The following is an 18161-nucleotide window of genomic DNA, read 5'->3' on the forward strand; positions in this document are numbered from 1 at the left end:
CCCAAAGGGAAATTATGGTGTTACAGCAGCAATTAATAATATAAACTTTCAATTAATGAATTATTAATTAGCAATCTTATTAGTCTTATTAGTCTTATTAGTCTTATTAGCTACAAACCATGACTAACTACAAATCCCCGTCCCCCTCCTCAGGGGGCGCAAGTAATGAGTTGGTCAATAACCTCAACACTTTTTTTTGCACACTTCGACACCTGCCGTGACCAAGTGGCCTTTGCACTAAGGTGGCGTAGTAGGAGGGATCGGAGGACCACTCGTTCTCTCTGAACACGATGTCAGGAGGACATTTAAGCAAGTGAACACCAGGAAGGCTGCAGGACCAGACGAGATAGCTGGGCTGGTTCTCAAGGTTTGCGCCGACCAACTGGCACCAGTGTTCACAGCTATATTCAACCTGTCCCTGGCACAGTCCATCATCCCCACATGCTTTAAAAGGTCTACCATCATCCCCATACCTAAAAAGCCTAGACCAACCTGTCATAACGACTATCGCCCAGTTGCACTCACCTCTGTGGTGATGAAGTGTTTTTAGAAGCGGGTCAAGGCCCACATCTGCTCCTCACTGCCAAACACAATGGACCTTTTTGACAGAGAGACCCCAGGTGGTGAAAGCGGGCAGGCACGCCTCATCCTCCCTCACCCTTGGCAAAGGGCCCCCCCAGAGTTGTGTTCTGTCCCCTCTGCTGTACTCCCTGTTCACGCAGGATTGTGCAGCCACCGCAGACTCTAATACCATCATTAAGTTGGCTGACAACACCGTAGTGGTAGGCCTAAATCCACAACAACGATGAGACGGCCTACCTGGATGAAGTGAGGTGCCTGACCCAGTGGTGTCAGAGAAACAATCTCCACTTTACCGTCAGCAAGACTAAAGAGATGCTGGTGGACTTTGGGAGGAAGTAGGCGTGGGACTACACTCCCTTTTCCATCAATAGGACCCCTGTGGAGAGGGTGGATACATTCGAATACCTCGGTGTCCAGATAACCGTACCCACCTGGACACCGTGGTAAGAAAAGCCAGGCAAAAACTGTACCATCTAAGGAGGCTGAAGAAATTTAAAGCCTCCAAAACAGTCCCGCAGAACTTTTACTCCAGCACCATTGAGAGCATCCTGTGCATCACCGCTTGGTATGGAAACACCACCATGCAGGACCGTAAGGCTCTGCAGAGAGTGGTGCGTTCAGCTGAACGTACCATGGGGGGCAACTCCCTAGGGGACATCTATACCAAGCGGTGCAAGGACAAGACCACCAAAATACTAGACTATGCCACCCAGACTATGGTCTGTTCTCTCTGCTTTGCTCAAGAAACAGATACTGTACACTGGCGGCAAGAACTGAGAGACTCAGGAAAAGTTTCTTCCCCAAAGCCGTCCAGTATTAGCCTGGCGAGCCAGACCCACATTAAAATGTAGGGTCTGGGCACTCACTGTTCGCAGTGCTCAGTCCGAGGGGCGGGATAATCAGTTGTCTTTCAAATTCCCTCTGCACGCAATAGGACGCAATAGGATATTTTTTTTCAAGTAGCAGGGAATTCAAGCCAAACCGTTGCAACTCTGCCATCAATCATTATGTTAAGCCCACCAAACGACTCTATACACGATTTCAAAGGCCTGATTAAGTTTCGATTTCTGGAGCTCACAAGCCAACGGAGAGTTGCTAGACTAGCCCTGGCAGCAAATGTAATTTGCTGCCGCTAGGGGCGCGTCTAGATTTCTAGGCTAGTCCACTATCTAAATGGCACTGTTTAAGCACTTTTTATATTTGAGTAGGCCTACACCACTTTTCCCATTTCTGCAATAACCCCTGACATCTTGAATGTATTGTTTCTTGTCTGTTGTTTTGGTGGGTTGTTTCTGTGTCAGTTTGTGTGTTTTTACTTAGCATGGAGCCGACTGTAACATTTCACTGCATTGTATGTATATAATGTGACAAATAAAATCTGAATCTGAATCCAATGTTTCCAGGTCTGGTGGACCCACCACATTATTATGCTTTTATATCATACAGCTATAACAATTTATGTAAAAATACTTAATGTTTTACTTTAGCTCAATTACCAATGATGTAGACTTATGGATCATATTTGCCATTTACCCCTGGGAGATCACATTTATGATATGGTCATTTTCGTTTTTTGTAAGAAAACAAGAAAATCCAATTATAAAAAGGTAAAAAAAAATAGAAACAAGGTCTTTGATCATTATTGGTGTTAATTCTTAGAACGTAATCAGAACGGGTGAAAGTGTTTGAAATGTAACAATTTTGTAACTTTGTGTGGGAATAGCAGGTGCAGAATAAGTTATTTTTATGTTCTTCAGAGAAAATGAGTCAAGGCCAATGAGTTTGAGTTATAAGAAATAATAAATAGCATAAGGGTTATAATGATTTCAAATAAATTAAAGAACTGTTTTAAAGTGTTTTGTAAGAAGAGAGTGGTTAAAACATTTACCATGTGCCCAAAACCCTGTGTGCTCCACCTGCACCATATACTGTACCATGATGCCTGTCATCTCAAACAGGCACACATCAACACATAAAACATAATTATAATTGAAACGAAGTAATCGCTAAACGTCCATAATTCGATAAAATCATAAATCAAAAATAATTCAATCATTCAAACCGGATTCCCACTATTTGCATGTTAAACCAGAAAATCACTATAACAACCTGGTTGGATGGTGTTTTAATGTACACCTGGGTGTCATGAGCAAAGCAGTGACAATTGATGTTATGTTGATAATATGTCCAAGTGGGAGCAGATATATTGTGAACAGAATGGGCCTAATTACTGACACCTGGGGCAGCATGTTTGCTGTCATCAGGGCTGGAGCCATGAGGTGAACCATTCCAGGACAGTGCCCATTACCACTGTGTTAGTCTCAAAATGGTGGAGAAGAATTTTGTGGTCAATGGTGTGAAAGGCTAGCCTGACAAGCCAGACCCACATTAAAATGTAGGTTCTGGGCACTCACCGTTCGCAGTGCTCAGTCCGAGGGGCGGGATAATCACTTTCAAATTCCCTCTGCACGCAATAGGACAGCAGCAGCGCTATCAGGGATGGATTACTGCACGGGCCTACTGGGCCCAAGGGGTCAGGGGGCCCTGAAGCCCAAGCCTTTGCATGGAATCATTGCCTCAATATCAACAAATCAGGATGTAGGCTATGAATCTGATTGAATTTAGTATTGGCCATCCCCAAAATGCACTAGAATACAGGAAATCACATCAAACAAGTTAAATTCTGGTGGGGGGCCCTTAATACATCTGGGCCCAGGGGCCCGAAAGTTCATAATCCGCCCATGAGCGCTATGAGTCCCATGCGTTTCCCACCAGCGGAGCTAGTTGGCTAGTTCAAACGTTTGCCAACTTAATAAAAGCTTAACTCGTGTCACACTGTTCGCCAGCAGCAACATCCATCTTATTTGTTTTCAAGTAGCAGGGAATTCAAGCCAAACCGTTGCAACTCTGCCATCAATCATTATGTTAAGCCCACCTAACGACTCTATACACGATTTCATTGGCCTGATTAAGTTTCGATTTCTGGAGCTCACAAGCCAACGGAGAGTTACTAGACTAGCCCTAGCAGCAAATGTAATGCGTCTAGATTTCTAGGCTAGTGAAAGGCCCTGATGACCCTGAGACATCAACAACAAATCACCATAAGGACCTTTACAGGGAGCTGTTTTTATGTGCAGGCCAGAAACTGGATTCGAGGGTTTTATAGAGGTTGTTTTTGGAAAGCTGCAATCCTGTTTCTTTGCATAGTTTGTTTTTTGCTTTGTTTGCAGACATATTTATTCTATATGTATATGCACTGCTAGTTTTAGTCTTAGCTTTTGTTAACTGTAATAATACTGTCTTGTATTTTTTCTTTCTTTTTTTTTTTCTTTCAGACACACCGGAAATTCCTTGTGCGATAGGTAGGGGATTTCCCACAGTGTCCGATCAACAACTCAGCCTACTTCACATAACACAGAATGCTATGAGATTCAACAACAATGCACTATTGTCTTATGCAACTATACCAAAAGTCTGAATGCTTTACCAAAGAACCAACACCAAAAAAAAAAAAAAACATCACCATCAACTTTCTTTGTGAGTATTTCACATTTTTATCAAACAGGCACCTTCCTTCATCTGTATTTTATTGAATTGGGCCCTAAACACTTCCAGAGGTGTCTGAGTCTCCAAGTTTATTGCTTGGAGAATTCAAATTCAGAACAAGAAAAAGCTTACTCCTCCAGAAAACCAACAAAATAGAAATAGAATAGAAAATGGTAATTTTGCAATTGGTTTACTACAAGGTTTACTACATTTGTCTTTTAATTGTTTTAACCCTGTGCTTGTTGTGTTTCTTGGTGTTTTATGCCCCCAACATTGTCTTCAAGGCAGCGCTGCCTGGAAGGCGCTATGGTTAGGCATGGGTTAAGGTTAGGGTTAGGTTTAGGATAAGGTACCTTTAAGTCGACGGTGGCAGCGTTGCCTGGAAGACAACATTGGGGGCATTAAACACCATCGAGCGCTTGTTGTGTGTCTCTGTGGTAACCCCTTGCAGCAATTTCTCTCAGTGTCCAAAACAAATTTCCCCTTGGGGAAACAAATAAAGATACTTTGACTTTGACTCATCTGTTGGTGACATGGTTTCTGCAACAAGAGTGGCGCCCTAGGCGTATTGATTTTTAGAGACAAATCATCAGTCACTGCATAAACTAAACAAGCTTAACATAGCAATTAGTTATCTGCGGTGTATTGTCTTCTTATAGCAAAGGTCCCGGCGCAGAATAGTTCTGGAAAACTGGCCTACAAAAAGAGATCCCCCATGCCTGCCCTCTGAACCTCTTGCCACAATGCACTCTGCTGACATGCTGCTTTCCCCTTTGTGATTAGCTCTTGCCTCATCAAAGCCACAGTGGAATCCACTCTCTCTGTTTTAAGAGCTTTGGCTCTTCCAGGAGTTCCGCAACGCCAAGAGCTTCACTTTACTCCTCCATCTACTGCAAGAACTGCACACATAGAGGTGTTGGTGTCTGCACCCTCCTGTTGTGTTCGTTTTATGTTTACTAGTTTTGTGTTTCAAATGACCGCTGCATTATAACTTGTTATAAATCCATATTAGCAGACATATTATTATCTAATGTTGTGATAGACCTTTGCATCGACTTGTGTTCTATTGGATATAACCAGTTTTGTACTTTTACTCTTACATTTGCTATTTATGGCCTGCAGACCTCACTGACCTGAGCTCATGCAGGTCAGAAAGGGGAAGATTCTATTGGGGAAAGGTTCCAGTGGGGGCTGGCATATAAGCAAAGAGGGGGAGTGACACTGACCATTTTCTCACCCATTCATTTCTAATGGCTGGTCATTTTTGACCGGAAATACACATGGGTATAAGTATATATACTCTTTTGATCCCGCAAGGGAAATTTGGTCTCTGCAATTATCCCAATCCATGAATTAGTGAAACACACTCAGCACACAGTGAACACACAGTGAGGTGAAGCACCCAGCGCAGTGAGCTGCCTGCAACAACAGCGGCGCTCTGGGAGCAGCGAGGGGTTAGGTGCCTTGCTCAAGGGCACTTCAGCCGTTCCTACTGGTCGGGGTTCGAACCGGCATCCCTCCGGTTACAAGTCCGAAGTGCTAACCAGTAGGCCACGGCTGCCCCCGTTAAATAAAGTTAAATAAAATAGTCAAATTGTTATAAAAATTATCAAATTTTGTTTTGTGTGTTCAGATGCCCTGTGTTAACAAAGTAAAGGAGCCTCATGGTAGTCAGTTAACAATATTTTTGAAAGAAAAGAATTGTCAATCGGTCACATTTGACTGCGAACACAACAGGAGGGTTAAGGATGTAAATTTAGAGGATGTGCACTGTCTTCAGTCCAAATACGAATTCTGTTCATTTTAGTCTATCACATGCCAATATGATGAATCTAAAGGTTGGCCCTAAAGTGTTTTGCTAGTTTCTTACACACATGACTTGATGATGAAGATGAAGACTTTCGTAACTTTTAAAGATTTGCAGGCTGCTTTTCTCTCTTTCTCTCTGGTGTGTGTGTGTGTGTGTGTCTTAGTCTGTCTGTCTCTATCTGTGGCATGTGTGAGAGGGAGAAAGGGGAGGCAAAGTTTGGATACTCATCTGCTTCCTTTATGGAAAGGTCCTGTGGCTGTAGAAATCCACCCTCCCTCTCTTACACTGCAGAAACCTGATATGGTGTGTGTGTGTGTGTGTGTGTGTGTGTGTGTGTGTGTGTGTGTGTGTGTGTGTGTGTGTTTGTGTGTGTGTGTGCGTGCGTGCCTGCGTGTGTGTGTGTGTGTTGTTGAGGGGTGTCACAGGAACCCTGTTCTGCATGGTTGAGTGTAGTTACAAAATCCATTTTGGCCTCCAGTCCAACATCCTACATATCAAAATGTATGGTAGACCTACCCTTTGTGTCGAAGACCATACTGCAAAATTCACATTGGGTCACATTTATATCAATTGGTTAATTTGGGAAAAGGTTTGGGCGTTAGGCAACTAATTATTTTTGTCATAATAGCGCAAGAAAAAAAACTTGCTAGACTTCCTCTATCCACCAGATGTCAGCAGAGAACACAGTTTCTCAAAGCCGTATACGGCTCTGCAATTTCTCTGTACGGCACTGCCATTTCTCCGTTTCGCAGTCTACTTTTAGCTTGTTGATGATAGACAAACCAGGGTCTCATACTGAATAAGAAATCTCTTAAATTGGTAACATTGATACATTATGGGAATATCGATATGTGTCGCACTACTTCTCCCTTGCTTTACATTAATTTCTAATAAAATAGCCCTAATAACTCTAATGAGAATAGTTGGTTTATTTGGTTGGGTGATGCATTTTCGGACGCCAGCTGAATCCAGCCGAGTTTTACCTACTTGAGAGGGTGAAAATGTCCCGGATGTCGATGTGGGAGGGGGAGGGGGAGGCGGGGCGCCTGTCGGGCTGAGCTTCTCATCTCCGTAGATAGGGGCAGAGTCTGCTGTGTGCGAGTGAGAGATGGACCGAGGGCGCTCTTCCGATTAGCGAATGCTAAGAGAAGAGACTCACATAGCAAGAACTATTGATATAACAGACTTGATTGGCTTTAACCTGAAAACAAAACAAATAAGTTTACTATCTTTCACATCCGCTCCACACACACCAACACGGGATTGATGGTAATGTATGCAAGGAAACCAGCGAGACTCGGCGATGGGTAAACAGATCTACGTTTTAAGCTAGCTATATTCCGATTTTCCTCCTTCCCTTCTCCGCTTTGACAATCCGCCATTTTTATTGAAACCAAAATAAGTAGCCAGAAACTTAAGGAAGCAATTTCAGCTGTTGCAATGATTCACTGACTTGCAATAATGATCTACGACTTTGACCCAACTAACCAATTTCTTTTTCTTTTCCAGGTGCAACGATCGAAGGGACTCACAGCCCTATCAGGTAGCTACAAGCTAGCAAGAAACAAATAAGATTAAAAAAGGGGTACTCTAGAACAGGCTTTTAGGGCAGTATAGGCCGCTGTGCGGAAAATATCACAAAAAGTGTCTTGTTTCGGTTTAATTCGAACAAGAAACACACTGACTTCTATATCTGAAGTGAAATTGTGTCTCTGTTTTAGACTAGGCGTTTTTGGCCGTCGAATATAACGACAATAACATGTTGCTAACGAGTTTTATTAGCTAGCTAGCTAGAGCACTGAGATAGCCTGTTAGCTTTGAGGCCTGGTTGACGGTCGCTGCTACTGCAACCGACTAGACAGCGCTTATATTTTTAATGTTATTAGCTATATCTACGGCCCTTAGTTTGAACGACAGACAATAAAATACCTTCATAAACTTGAAATATGTAAGATCAAGAACATGTTGCCCTGCTAAACACCAACATATAATGTTTTTTTCATCAACTAGTTTTATGCTAAACACCGTGATGAATGTGTCAAAATTGTTGGGCGGGTGTCAAAATACGTTTCACCAAAACAACACTTAAATCTGTCGTCTATTAAAAAATAAACATCAGCTGTCTAATGACATGTAAAGTTAAAGTATAGCCACGTAACGTTAAGGTTAGTCTTCTAGCAACTATTAGATCGCTATGTTTAGCTTGTCAGTGACGTACTACGGCCATGTCTTTACCCCAGCTCAAGTCACGACTGTATGCTATTTTGTATGTTTTAAACTAGATAAAGACGGTAAACACACAATACTAACATAATCTATTTCCTTCACGATGTGCACAATGCATTCATTTTTAGGTGAACAGAGTGTTACACCTTTTACCGACTTTGATATTATCCATCACCCTTTAAATCATTTTTATGTCCAATAAACGTCATTTTAGCTGTGAGTGTTTAATGTGTGTCTTCCCAGACTCTTAAATACTCATCGAAGAGTCACCCCGGTAGCGACCACCGGCATGAGAAGATGCGAGACCCTGCTGATGCCACCCCACCGTGCAAAATCCTGCGGCGATCTGACAGCCCAGACAACAAACACACCGACAATTCCAGTCATGGCCGGGCGAAAGCGATCCACACACACCGAGGCAGAGAGAGGGATGGAGGTAAGGATGGTCAGACGTCCAGAAATTAACATGACTAAATATCTTTACCTTTATCAAAGTAATCATGGACCAGTACTTCTATTTCAAGTGAAAAATAATCTGATCAAGGGTTAAGTCTCAAAACACATAACATTTTGTGCAGGTAGTCTCTACATAGTGATGTAGAGACTACCTGATGGGACACTTGTTTAATATAGCATGGAGACAATTAAATAGACATGTAGATAATGTTGTCAAATGTACAATGTTGTATTCAATAGGTAGGAAACAAGAGACATATCCATAATCCACAAATGCAGCTCAGGGACTCAGAGACATTGCTGAATACTCTTTATAGAAACCAAGTAAAATTCACTATTCTGAAATTCTGTAAACAGTAGTCTGTAATGCAAATGATCTTGGCCCATACTTATTGAGATCCATATTATTGGGATTTGGTATGTCATGGTATAGAATGCCCTCAATATTATGGCCATAATATGCTTATATTTTCTAGTTTTAATGTTAATATTTTCACTGAAATTTGATTGTGCAAATCATAGTCACAGCACTGTATTCTGTATGATTATGTATTCACAGTCAGTACGACTTATAAGTGGAGTACGCAACTTTTTTTTTTCAATAGTAATTGTAGTATGTAAGCGAAGCGACATAAGCATCTCACATATGAGATATTAGTAACATTCTTTGGTTTATACAAATATGGTGTAGATCTCCAATAGCACCATTAATCCTTTGCCAGTGTGAAGATTTCCCCAGCCCTGCCCCAGCAAGTTCTCCATTCACATTACATTTTTGTTTGTGCAACGGGTCCATTTCTGTCATAAACACAAGCTTCTATTTACCAATGTCACTTGGCAATGCTGCTGTTTATTTCCTGGTTTTGGAACAGATAGCATTAACACCAAAGTGAACCTCACCGGAATTCAAGCGAACCTTTCCCCAGACCACCATTTTCAGGTGGAGTCTGGTCTTGGGTCTGAACCCTAGTTAGGCAGACTGTGTTCACATTTAACCGAATTAATCGAACCAACAGTCCAAACGAACTCGGGTCTGGACCAAAGGGTCTTGTGTGAATGTCCCCCAAGAGGCTGTAGAAGATATGCCTCATATTTAACTTGCCATAGTGATGCCAATTCTCATTCAGTGAATAAATTTGAAGGGGTAGGAATGTTTCTGTTTTGACAGATTCTATAGTTATGTCCATTAAGCCTTAAACCTTGAGTTCCCCCATTCATTAAATGCATCTCCTCTTGTGGTCCTAGAGCACATGTTTCGGCCTTTCGGTTTCAGATTTCCTGCTTATCGTTATAGTGTACTAATGGCTTATAAGAGGAAAGTGAAAGATCTCCTTTCACAAGTCTTAATGCATTGTTGCCCTCATCTTCCAATAGGTATCCTTATCGTCATAGTTTTGGTTAGCTATTGGTGAAAACTAGATCCTAACTGTCTATTGTATCAAATCAACATGATGGCAGATGTAGGTGAAAGAGTATGCAAAGCACAATACTTTTCATCTGAAGATGGTTTGTGGTTAGCATACAAGTTGGAGACCTGCTTCTTTAGTCACTGATCGCTAACAATAGTCTGATTTGTTCCCACCGAACTTGAAAAATGTGCCGTTTTCCATAACAGCCCTGAATAACACACATACACACATAGATGCTGCCTCAAGATACAAGTGTACATTACAGTTTACCATCACATAGACAAGCATTCACATATACATAAAAGGGTTTTGTGTTGCTTAAGCAGCTTGTTCATATCCTCATCAATACTTTTATCTGTCCTCCGAGTGACTTAAGCGATGTCAGTCAAGCACACCTTACCCATCGCACTCCAGCAGAACTAGATGACCACCTCAGCTCATTATTTATTCATATCCTTGCCTATATATCCTCTTCACCATATCAATTTCTGCCTGAACATCTGGGGCATGTGTGCATTAGCGTGACAGAGAGGTTAGGATAGACCAGTTACTCTGATAAAGACAGTGCTGGAGGGAAGGAGGAGGTGGCTCTGCTTCTTCCCCTCGTCTCCTCTCTGGATAATGAACGTTGAGTGCCAATCATGACAGTGTAATTATGCATGATTAAATACATGGATGTGCTTAAAACCTGTGCTATATTTAATCCAGACAAAACCTCCCTGTCTTGTTCTCTTGTCCTCCATCATCTTTCTCCTCCCTTAGTTTGTTCAGGCTTTGTTTTGTGTGTGTGGTCTCCCTCTCTCTCTCTCTCTCCTTCCCTCCTTTGTGATTGTTTTTTTTCTTTCAAATTTGTACTCCTAGTTTCAATCGGCTCCATCCTGCAAACATATGTCTTGTTATATGCAATGTTAACTAAACTATCTCTCTCTACACTGAACACACACCCTATTGGCACAACATTGATGGTAGGAGTTACACAGCAGGTGGTGGTATAGGTAGTAAAGGTATTAATTTACCTCCAATTTATGTTCCAAACTTATGGCCTTTAGACATTATGAGTTAGGATGAAAGTCTTGAAGAATTGCTCCCCGGAGATGATGCTTTTTTTTTTTCATTTCCCCCCAAACTTTATGAACATTGTCTGACTTCCACTCCTGGCTCTTGATTTTTATATGCTATTACCTCTCGAGTGCTAGCCAAGCTAAGCTAGCCAAGCTCGAGTGCTAGCCAAGCTAAGTTCATGCCATGAAACATGCTAGGCTAGAGAGTGCATTACACCTGTATAACATAACACTTCCTTGAGTTGACAATAACGTTTTACTTACGAACTGGGCACTGGTCGTAGACTGCCGCGATGGTAGCCTACTGATTCAGGCTTTGACAGCAACCTTTTTGCAAAGCCTGTGGCATTGTTCTGAAAAATAAACTGAAGCCATTTGGCTAGAGCTAATAGAGGAGGTAGCTGTTAATTTCCACATTCACGACATGGCACAAACACATATGGACCTAACTCATTTTAAAAAATACAAGTGAAAATGGTTTTGTGTGGCAGGGCACTTTTAAAAGTTGAAAGTGGTCTGTCAGTGTAAGAATCTAAAAATCCTGGACACAATTGTTTGTCTTAAACAGACGACAAGCATTCAGATCAGCATTCTCACCAAACCACCGTAGCTTTTGCCTGTCCTTTACATGATTCAGTAAGTTATGCCAAGTCTTTTCATGCCTTTAGGGCCTGTTTCCAGTGCCGAGATGGAACACATAAAGTTAACTTGACCCTGTATGTGTGTTCCACCTAAGGAGTGACTGTTAAATCTGAACCAAGCCCAGCGCCAACGGCCTGGACCTGGTGTTCTGCTCAACAGAATCATTTAAGAGTTGTGTTTTATGATTGTTTAAATCATCTGGGGTATATAGTATATGTTTTCATATATTTATAGACACCTCCACCAAGGAGGTTTTTAACCCTGTCTGTTGGTTGGTTGATTGGTGGGTTGGTTTGTATGTTAGCAAGATTGCACAGAACTAGTGGCTCGATTTGGTTTCTAGGGTTTTTTTAGACCATTTTTTGTTCTTGATCACATGCGGAGTCGATGCAAATGTTGAGCTTGTCCCTGGGTTTGTATTATTTTCATCTGAATTTAAAGTTAAAGTTGACTGGTATTCAGCCGATGCTTTCATCCGACACAGGCATGCAATGGCGGGTTTGGGAAGCGAACCTGGGCCGACCGATTGATGTGGTGACGTTACCACCGCTCCACCACGCCTGCCAGAGTAGATCAAAACTTGTAAACAAATATCCACGCACGATGAAACTACTCACAATACTCAGATTGCTCCTTCAATTCTAACGGACGTTCCATACGAAATGTACTGTTCTAGAGTTCTATTGGAAATGAGCCATCTCATTTCTTTTGTTCCAAAACTGAGTGTGATTGCTGTGTTTTCATATACCGAAAAAAAAAACTTGTTTTGAGGTCAAATGCTTCATACTCCAGTTCAACTGCTCGATCCAGGTGTTTAAAGTTCCCTTAGTTTTGCTTTCAGTCAGTTTTGCTGCTGGAGTCTAAATAGACTGTGATCTTTACTTTGACACTTTGCTGTTCTCATGCATGAGGCAAGATGGTTACCAATCTTTTTTGTGTTGTTGATCACAATCCCTCTGTCATGCACTAACAGTTATGGCATTGTGCATGTTAAGCAGAATATTAAGAACACATAAAAATGTATCAGTTGAATGGTCACTGCCATTTGACCCGTTGGAGTGAATATGGTCATGGTCAGCTTTGTCATACGTGCAAAGTGTTCCACTTAAAGGCCTACTCTTTTGAGGCCATCCTATTGAAATGCATGTTGTGGAATCACCATTTTAGTGCGACCTGAGAGAATGCTGAATGGAAAAGCTGCTTTTAAAGGCCAGAGATGGAGAGGGCACATCTCCAATGTCAAAAGAGCCACAGCTCAGTAGAGATCAATAGGAGGTGTCTGGTGTGTGGTAAGAGGACTGATGCAGGTATGAATGCAGATCAGGGCGAGTCAGTGTTGGTTTTTAAGGTTGAGCACATGCGCACATCTCTGGCATCTTAATTCTGTATTGTTGGCGTTTGAAATCGATTCTCTAAAGCCACCAAGTTTTCCCTTCGCCTCATATTTGGCTGAAAGGCGTCTCAATGATGGGTTACCATAACTCTATTACCCTAGTGTAGGGATTTAAAAGGCATCATTTTGTTATGACTCAACCCGCTAATAAAACATTTCCTATTCTCCATTTAATACACATCTTTGTTAGTCTTAGCCTGCCATGGATATTTTCCCTTCATTTTCATTTATATTCCCAAGACCCAAAGACTTCCACTTCCTCTACAGAAAACAAGTCTACTTCATCTTGATGGATACTTGCTGCTTCAAAAGGCAATGCAATCCCAGACATTTTTTTAGAGAACAAAACCAAAAAAGCCTTAAATCTCCATCATTATGATGTCCCAGTCTTTTGGTTGATGCTCTGCTGACGACTTTAGTGTGAAGAAGATGCAAGATTTGCTAGCCTTATACCCCCCCCTCCTTTCCCCACTTCTTATTGTGTCTGGCTCTCCCCTCTATTTCTTTACTCTGTGTGACAACGGCTGATGACCCCCCCCCCCCCCCCCCCCCCCCCCCCCACACACACACACACACACACAGCTGCTAGTGTCCCAGGGGGCCTCATTGGACTCGTGGTTGCCATAGTAATGGTTCTCTGGTGGCTGTGTGTGGTTTTGGGGTGGGTAAACCCTGCTATGTGCAGGTGCAGGGTTTCTTGGTGGCCCCCTCAGTCTCTATTGGCATACTCCGCCCCATCCACCCCCCAGTACCTTTGTACTAACTTGTCTATCACTCACACTTGCTCAGAGACACACACAGACTACCTGCTGCTTTCCTTTAATCTTAAACTTGCACTTGTATACTTGTTTCTTCCCACACACACCTAATGCGCACACACCTCTCATTACTTTTCTTGGCCCCTTCCATCATGTTCCCAACAGCCATGCATTTGTCTCAGCCCTGTGTCAACCCGTCTGTGTGTGACCACCTGTTCATCCTTCATTCCCACTCGCTCACCTGTGGCTTCAGAGTCTCGCTCTCATCCTACACTCTCACCATATAATAGCTTTTCGATGAGAACATGTCACTTAGAAATCTAGTGGAGCTAACACTTTTTAAAATTCAGTTGTGTTTTAATGTTTGGATGATGACAGATATGTATAGTGCACCTTAGAAACGATGCTGGTGCCAGTGGCTTGTAGATTTCTGTGTTGCTGGTTGAATGATGGTGATAACTGAGACACTTGAGGTCTGTTAATGTGGGTGCTGTTAATCTTTGAAAAAATACTTGTCAGTCTGGTTGTCTGACACTTTTTAATTTGGTCTTGTTAAAAACATGATGAAAGCCATCTCTATCAAGAGCCATTAAAATGCATGGTGCCACAAGGATTTTTGACAGTCCTAGTTTTAGTCTGTTGAAAATTACACATATATTACTGATGCAATTGATGTTGGGGAACATTATTCCCTTTTATTTTTAATTGTACTGTACCACTCTAACTGTACTACTGACCTGGATTGCGTCTGCATTAAAGGTTGCTTCCACCAAGATTTAGGAAATATAATTTCACTTTAACAAAGACATTGTTAGCGTGTACACTGCTAGTCAACAAAATATACACACCTAGTCATTTATATGTCAGCAAAAGAGAAGTGAAGTGAAGAGTGGCTGGAAGTGAGTGGGAGAGAGAGAGAAAGAGAGATGATGTGATATCGAGAAATGACAGTGTGATTCAATCCTGGGTTCCTTTGGGGCCTGGACTTGAGTATGGTATGGACGCTGCAGTCAGTTGCATGCAGCTACCCCATAATTTCTCTGAGAAAAAAAAAATCGGTGTATGAAGTAATCTAGCTGAACACTGGCACAACAGATTTATATCTCGCACAAATTGAGCCACTGCAGGTTTAGTTGTTGAGTGAACATTGAGTTGGCCATGGACTTGAACAACGCAAATTTTGTTGAGTGCTCCTGCAATGATGCATTTGTTGAGTGGCACTATTTCAGTGGTTACATTTTGTGCATTCGCCAGTTCATAAGCCCATTCTGATTCCACAAATGCTACTGTATTGTTAGTGAACTGTGTACTAAAGGGCCAAGATGGACCTCTCGCTTGGCTTGAATTTTTATTCTGAGGGACTGCATTCTTTTATCTCACTTACTTTGGCTTCAAATTTTAGTATTGTTTGGGGGCTTCAAAAATGTCCATGTCACATTCTTGGTGAATTGGTTTGATAGTTTTGCCTAGAGGGCTAAAATTCGACAGTTGTCAATTCTTGCTGCACCGTCTGAGGTTCTGTTGAAGCATAGCTCTTCAGGAGTATAAAACGTTCATGCCTGCGTTGGTGTCTCAGTCCCTAGCACAGAGTTGCCTCTGAAGAAGGGGAGGATATCGGTAAAGATTCAGGGCCTCAGCTGCCTCAGGGTTCCTTATTTTGTCTGTAGTTTTACACATGTAATGTATATTTTCAAATTGTCTATGCTTGTGTGATATTTGATATTGTGTGCTTTTCTGTGTGTTTGGTTATATTTTGAGTTGTGCTTTTGTCTAACACTGTCTCTGTGTTGTGGGTTTATGTGTTTTTACAGGGACCAGTTATTCCCCTCAGGAGAACTCCCACAACCACAGCGCTCTGCACAGCGCCAACTCCCATTCCAACCCCAGCAGGACGGCTGACACGGTGAGTACCTTTTTTACTGAGCTATCTGCCAGCACGCATGCTAATACTAGACATGTTGTAATGCTCTTTCTTCCCTAGTGAGTTAGCCACCAGTGCACGAATACGCTAGCTGTGTGTTTTAATATTGCTCCTCCTCCACTGAGCTAGCTACATTGCTAATGCATACTTTATTTTGTAATGCTCTTGTCCCCTAATGAGGAAAATACCAACAGGGCATAGAAAAACAACTTAACACTTTGAATGCCGTGCTGTTTTCGGAAGCTTTGGCCCAGAGTGCCAGCAATCTAGATCATTGACGATTTTTGTATAGCCACAGCGTATTCTATGTTATAGCTATGGACACATACTATGACTCGTTTAAAAGGTGAGACTTTACGGTCTCCGTGGGTACAAACCGTTTATTTCTACATGCCTCTGTTCCTGAGAAATCCCAAAGTAAACAGTGGCTAGTTTTAATCAATTAGTTTTTTTTTTTTTTTTTTTTTTTTTTTTTTTTTTTTTTTTTTTTTTTTTTCTAGAAATGAAGATATAGCGTCTTTTATGAAATATGCGCTGTTAGAGCCTTGAGAAGTGTTGCCTGTAAAGACACCTAGTGAAAATAAATGGCCTGATTTTGACCTGACGTGCATGCGTCACTGATTCGACCATCAAAACCATCAAAAGCCGAGTTATGATAAAATGTCCAGATTGTGTGTTTCATGAGTTTTCGATCATCTATTTCAGTTCTATTCATCATAGAGTTCCCAAAATCGCACATAAGGTGTGTTAGAATGTCTATTTTCGTAATTAAAAAAAAGAAGAAGCTAAAAACGCAAGATTTTGGCATTCAACGCATGTGAACAAAAAATGCAATATTGCGTTTTTAGCACTCAAAGTGTTAATAAATTATGTCTTAAATCGATTTGTTGGCCTTTTACCGTTTCATGGCTTCTGCTGAGAAACAAATAGTTCGCCACACACAACACTGAACTTGTATCATGCATTCTATACAGTTCAGCTGATCCACCCGTCTACTTTCAATGAAACCCGTCATTGACAGACCATTGACAGTGGTCTGTTACACACATTTGCGCCGACTAGGCTACCTCAGCTATGGGCTACCTCTGTTGAAATCATACTTTTCATTATGTCAAGTAAAGAGTGCCCAGGCGTCAAGAATGTAAAATGGACGCGGCGCCATCTATGGGAATGGCGAGCTAAACTTCTTTCAGGAAAATAGTTTAAATGGCGTTACAAAACGGAAAAAATATATGAATCGATTTTTGGAATTCTATTAATCGTTTTTGAATCGGTAGAGCTTGAATCGCGATACAAATGTGAATCGTTTTTTTTTTTTTTTTTTGCACACCCCTAACAGACATGTAAACAGTGATGTCTTCTGGTCATTTCCTGGTCAGGTCATTTCCTGCCTTCAGTTAATATCTGCAGGACCATAATTTTTTGATGTTCCAAGCATATTACAGGACTAAACTGTTGACCTTTGTGTATGTGCTTGTATGCAAGCACACAAACACAGGTTATGATATGACTCATGGAAGGAAATGTGATGGGATCTTTGCCTCAAAGCCTTCAACACTTAATCGTTTTGGTAAAGGAGAGCAGTTATTTCAACAAGCAGTGACTCAGTGGTCCTCCAAAGTATTGCCTTGTGTAATGGGGCTGAAAGTATGACATCTTAGCACTGAGATTGTAGTTTGTATACTGGTCACATGACAAAAGCAGCAGTAGCACACTTATTTCACACAGTCGCCCAAAACGAGGCTTGAATATGTTCAAAATGGTGACCATGACATAAGCATATAAGACATAAGAGGACTCGTCGTGGAAGAATGGTCCTTATTTGTCGACTTGGTAATTAAATTACCGAATCTCAGTCGAATCTGTCAAAATGATCATATTAGCCTGAGCGATTTCAGTCAGCGACTAAATTTCCAAAGTCAGAATGAAATCATGGGAGTTTACTGGAGTCGCGGCGCGCTCCTGTAAATCCTAGATCGTTTAGTGTAAGGTGCCAATCTTAGCGCTTTTAAGTCCAGTCTGACTCTTCTTGGTGTTACGACCACATCAAACATGTTTGATATTATCTTAAGTCTTTTAGTCGTGGCTCATGCAAGTAGTGACGAACAATATCACAACCCATAATGACCTTCTCCAACATCAAACAGGAATGAGCAAAGGAGGCGACAGCTGTAGCTGTAATGGTTATTTGTTAGTTTGTTTCTTATAAATTATTATCCCGCTATTCCACATGACAACAACTCTTTTGTTTAGGAATGTCACACATGAAACAATGCTGCAGAAACATGAAAATATGACTTAGCCTACTCATATCTATCGTTTGAGTTCCTGTTGATATCTACCCTGGAAATCCAGAT

General features: G+C 41.6%; 1 protein-coding gene across 1 annotated transcript in view; it reads left to right on the forward strand.

Moving 5' to 3' along the window:
* The first annotated feature begins 7006 nt into the window (after positions 1-7006).
* Positions 7007-18161, forward strand: part of waca (WW domain containing adaptor with coiled-coil a) — a 37298-nt gene continuing 26143 nt past the window's right edge. The window contains exons 1-4 of the mRNA XM_042067772.1: positions 7007-7245; positions 7448-7481; positions 8408-8600; positions 15695-15786. Of these exons, the coding sequence (XP_041923706.1) occupies positions 7205-7245; positions 7448-7481; positions 8408-8600; positions 15695-15786 (360 nt within the window). The 5' untranslated portion in view covers positions 7007-7204. The remainder of the gene's footprint in view (positions 7246-7447; positions 7482-8407; positions 8601-15694; positions 15787-18161) is intronic.

Source organism: Alosa sapidissima, chromosome 17 (assembly GCF_018492685.1).
Source record: "Alosa sapidissima isolate fAloSap1 chromosome 17, fAloSap1.pri, whole genome shotgun sequence".
Lineage (NCBI taxonomy): Eukaryota > Metazoa > Chordata > Actinopteri > Clupeiformes > Clupeidae > Alosa > Alosa sapidissima.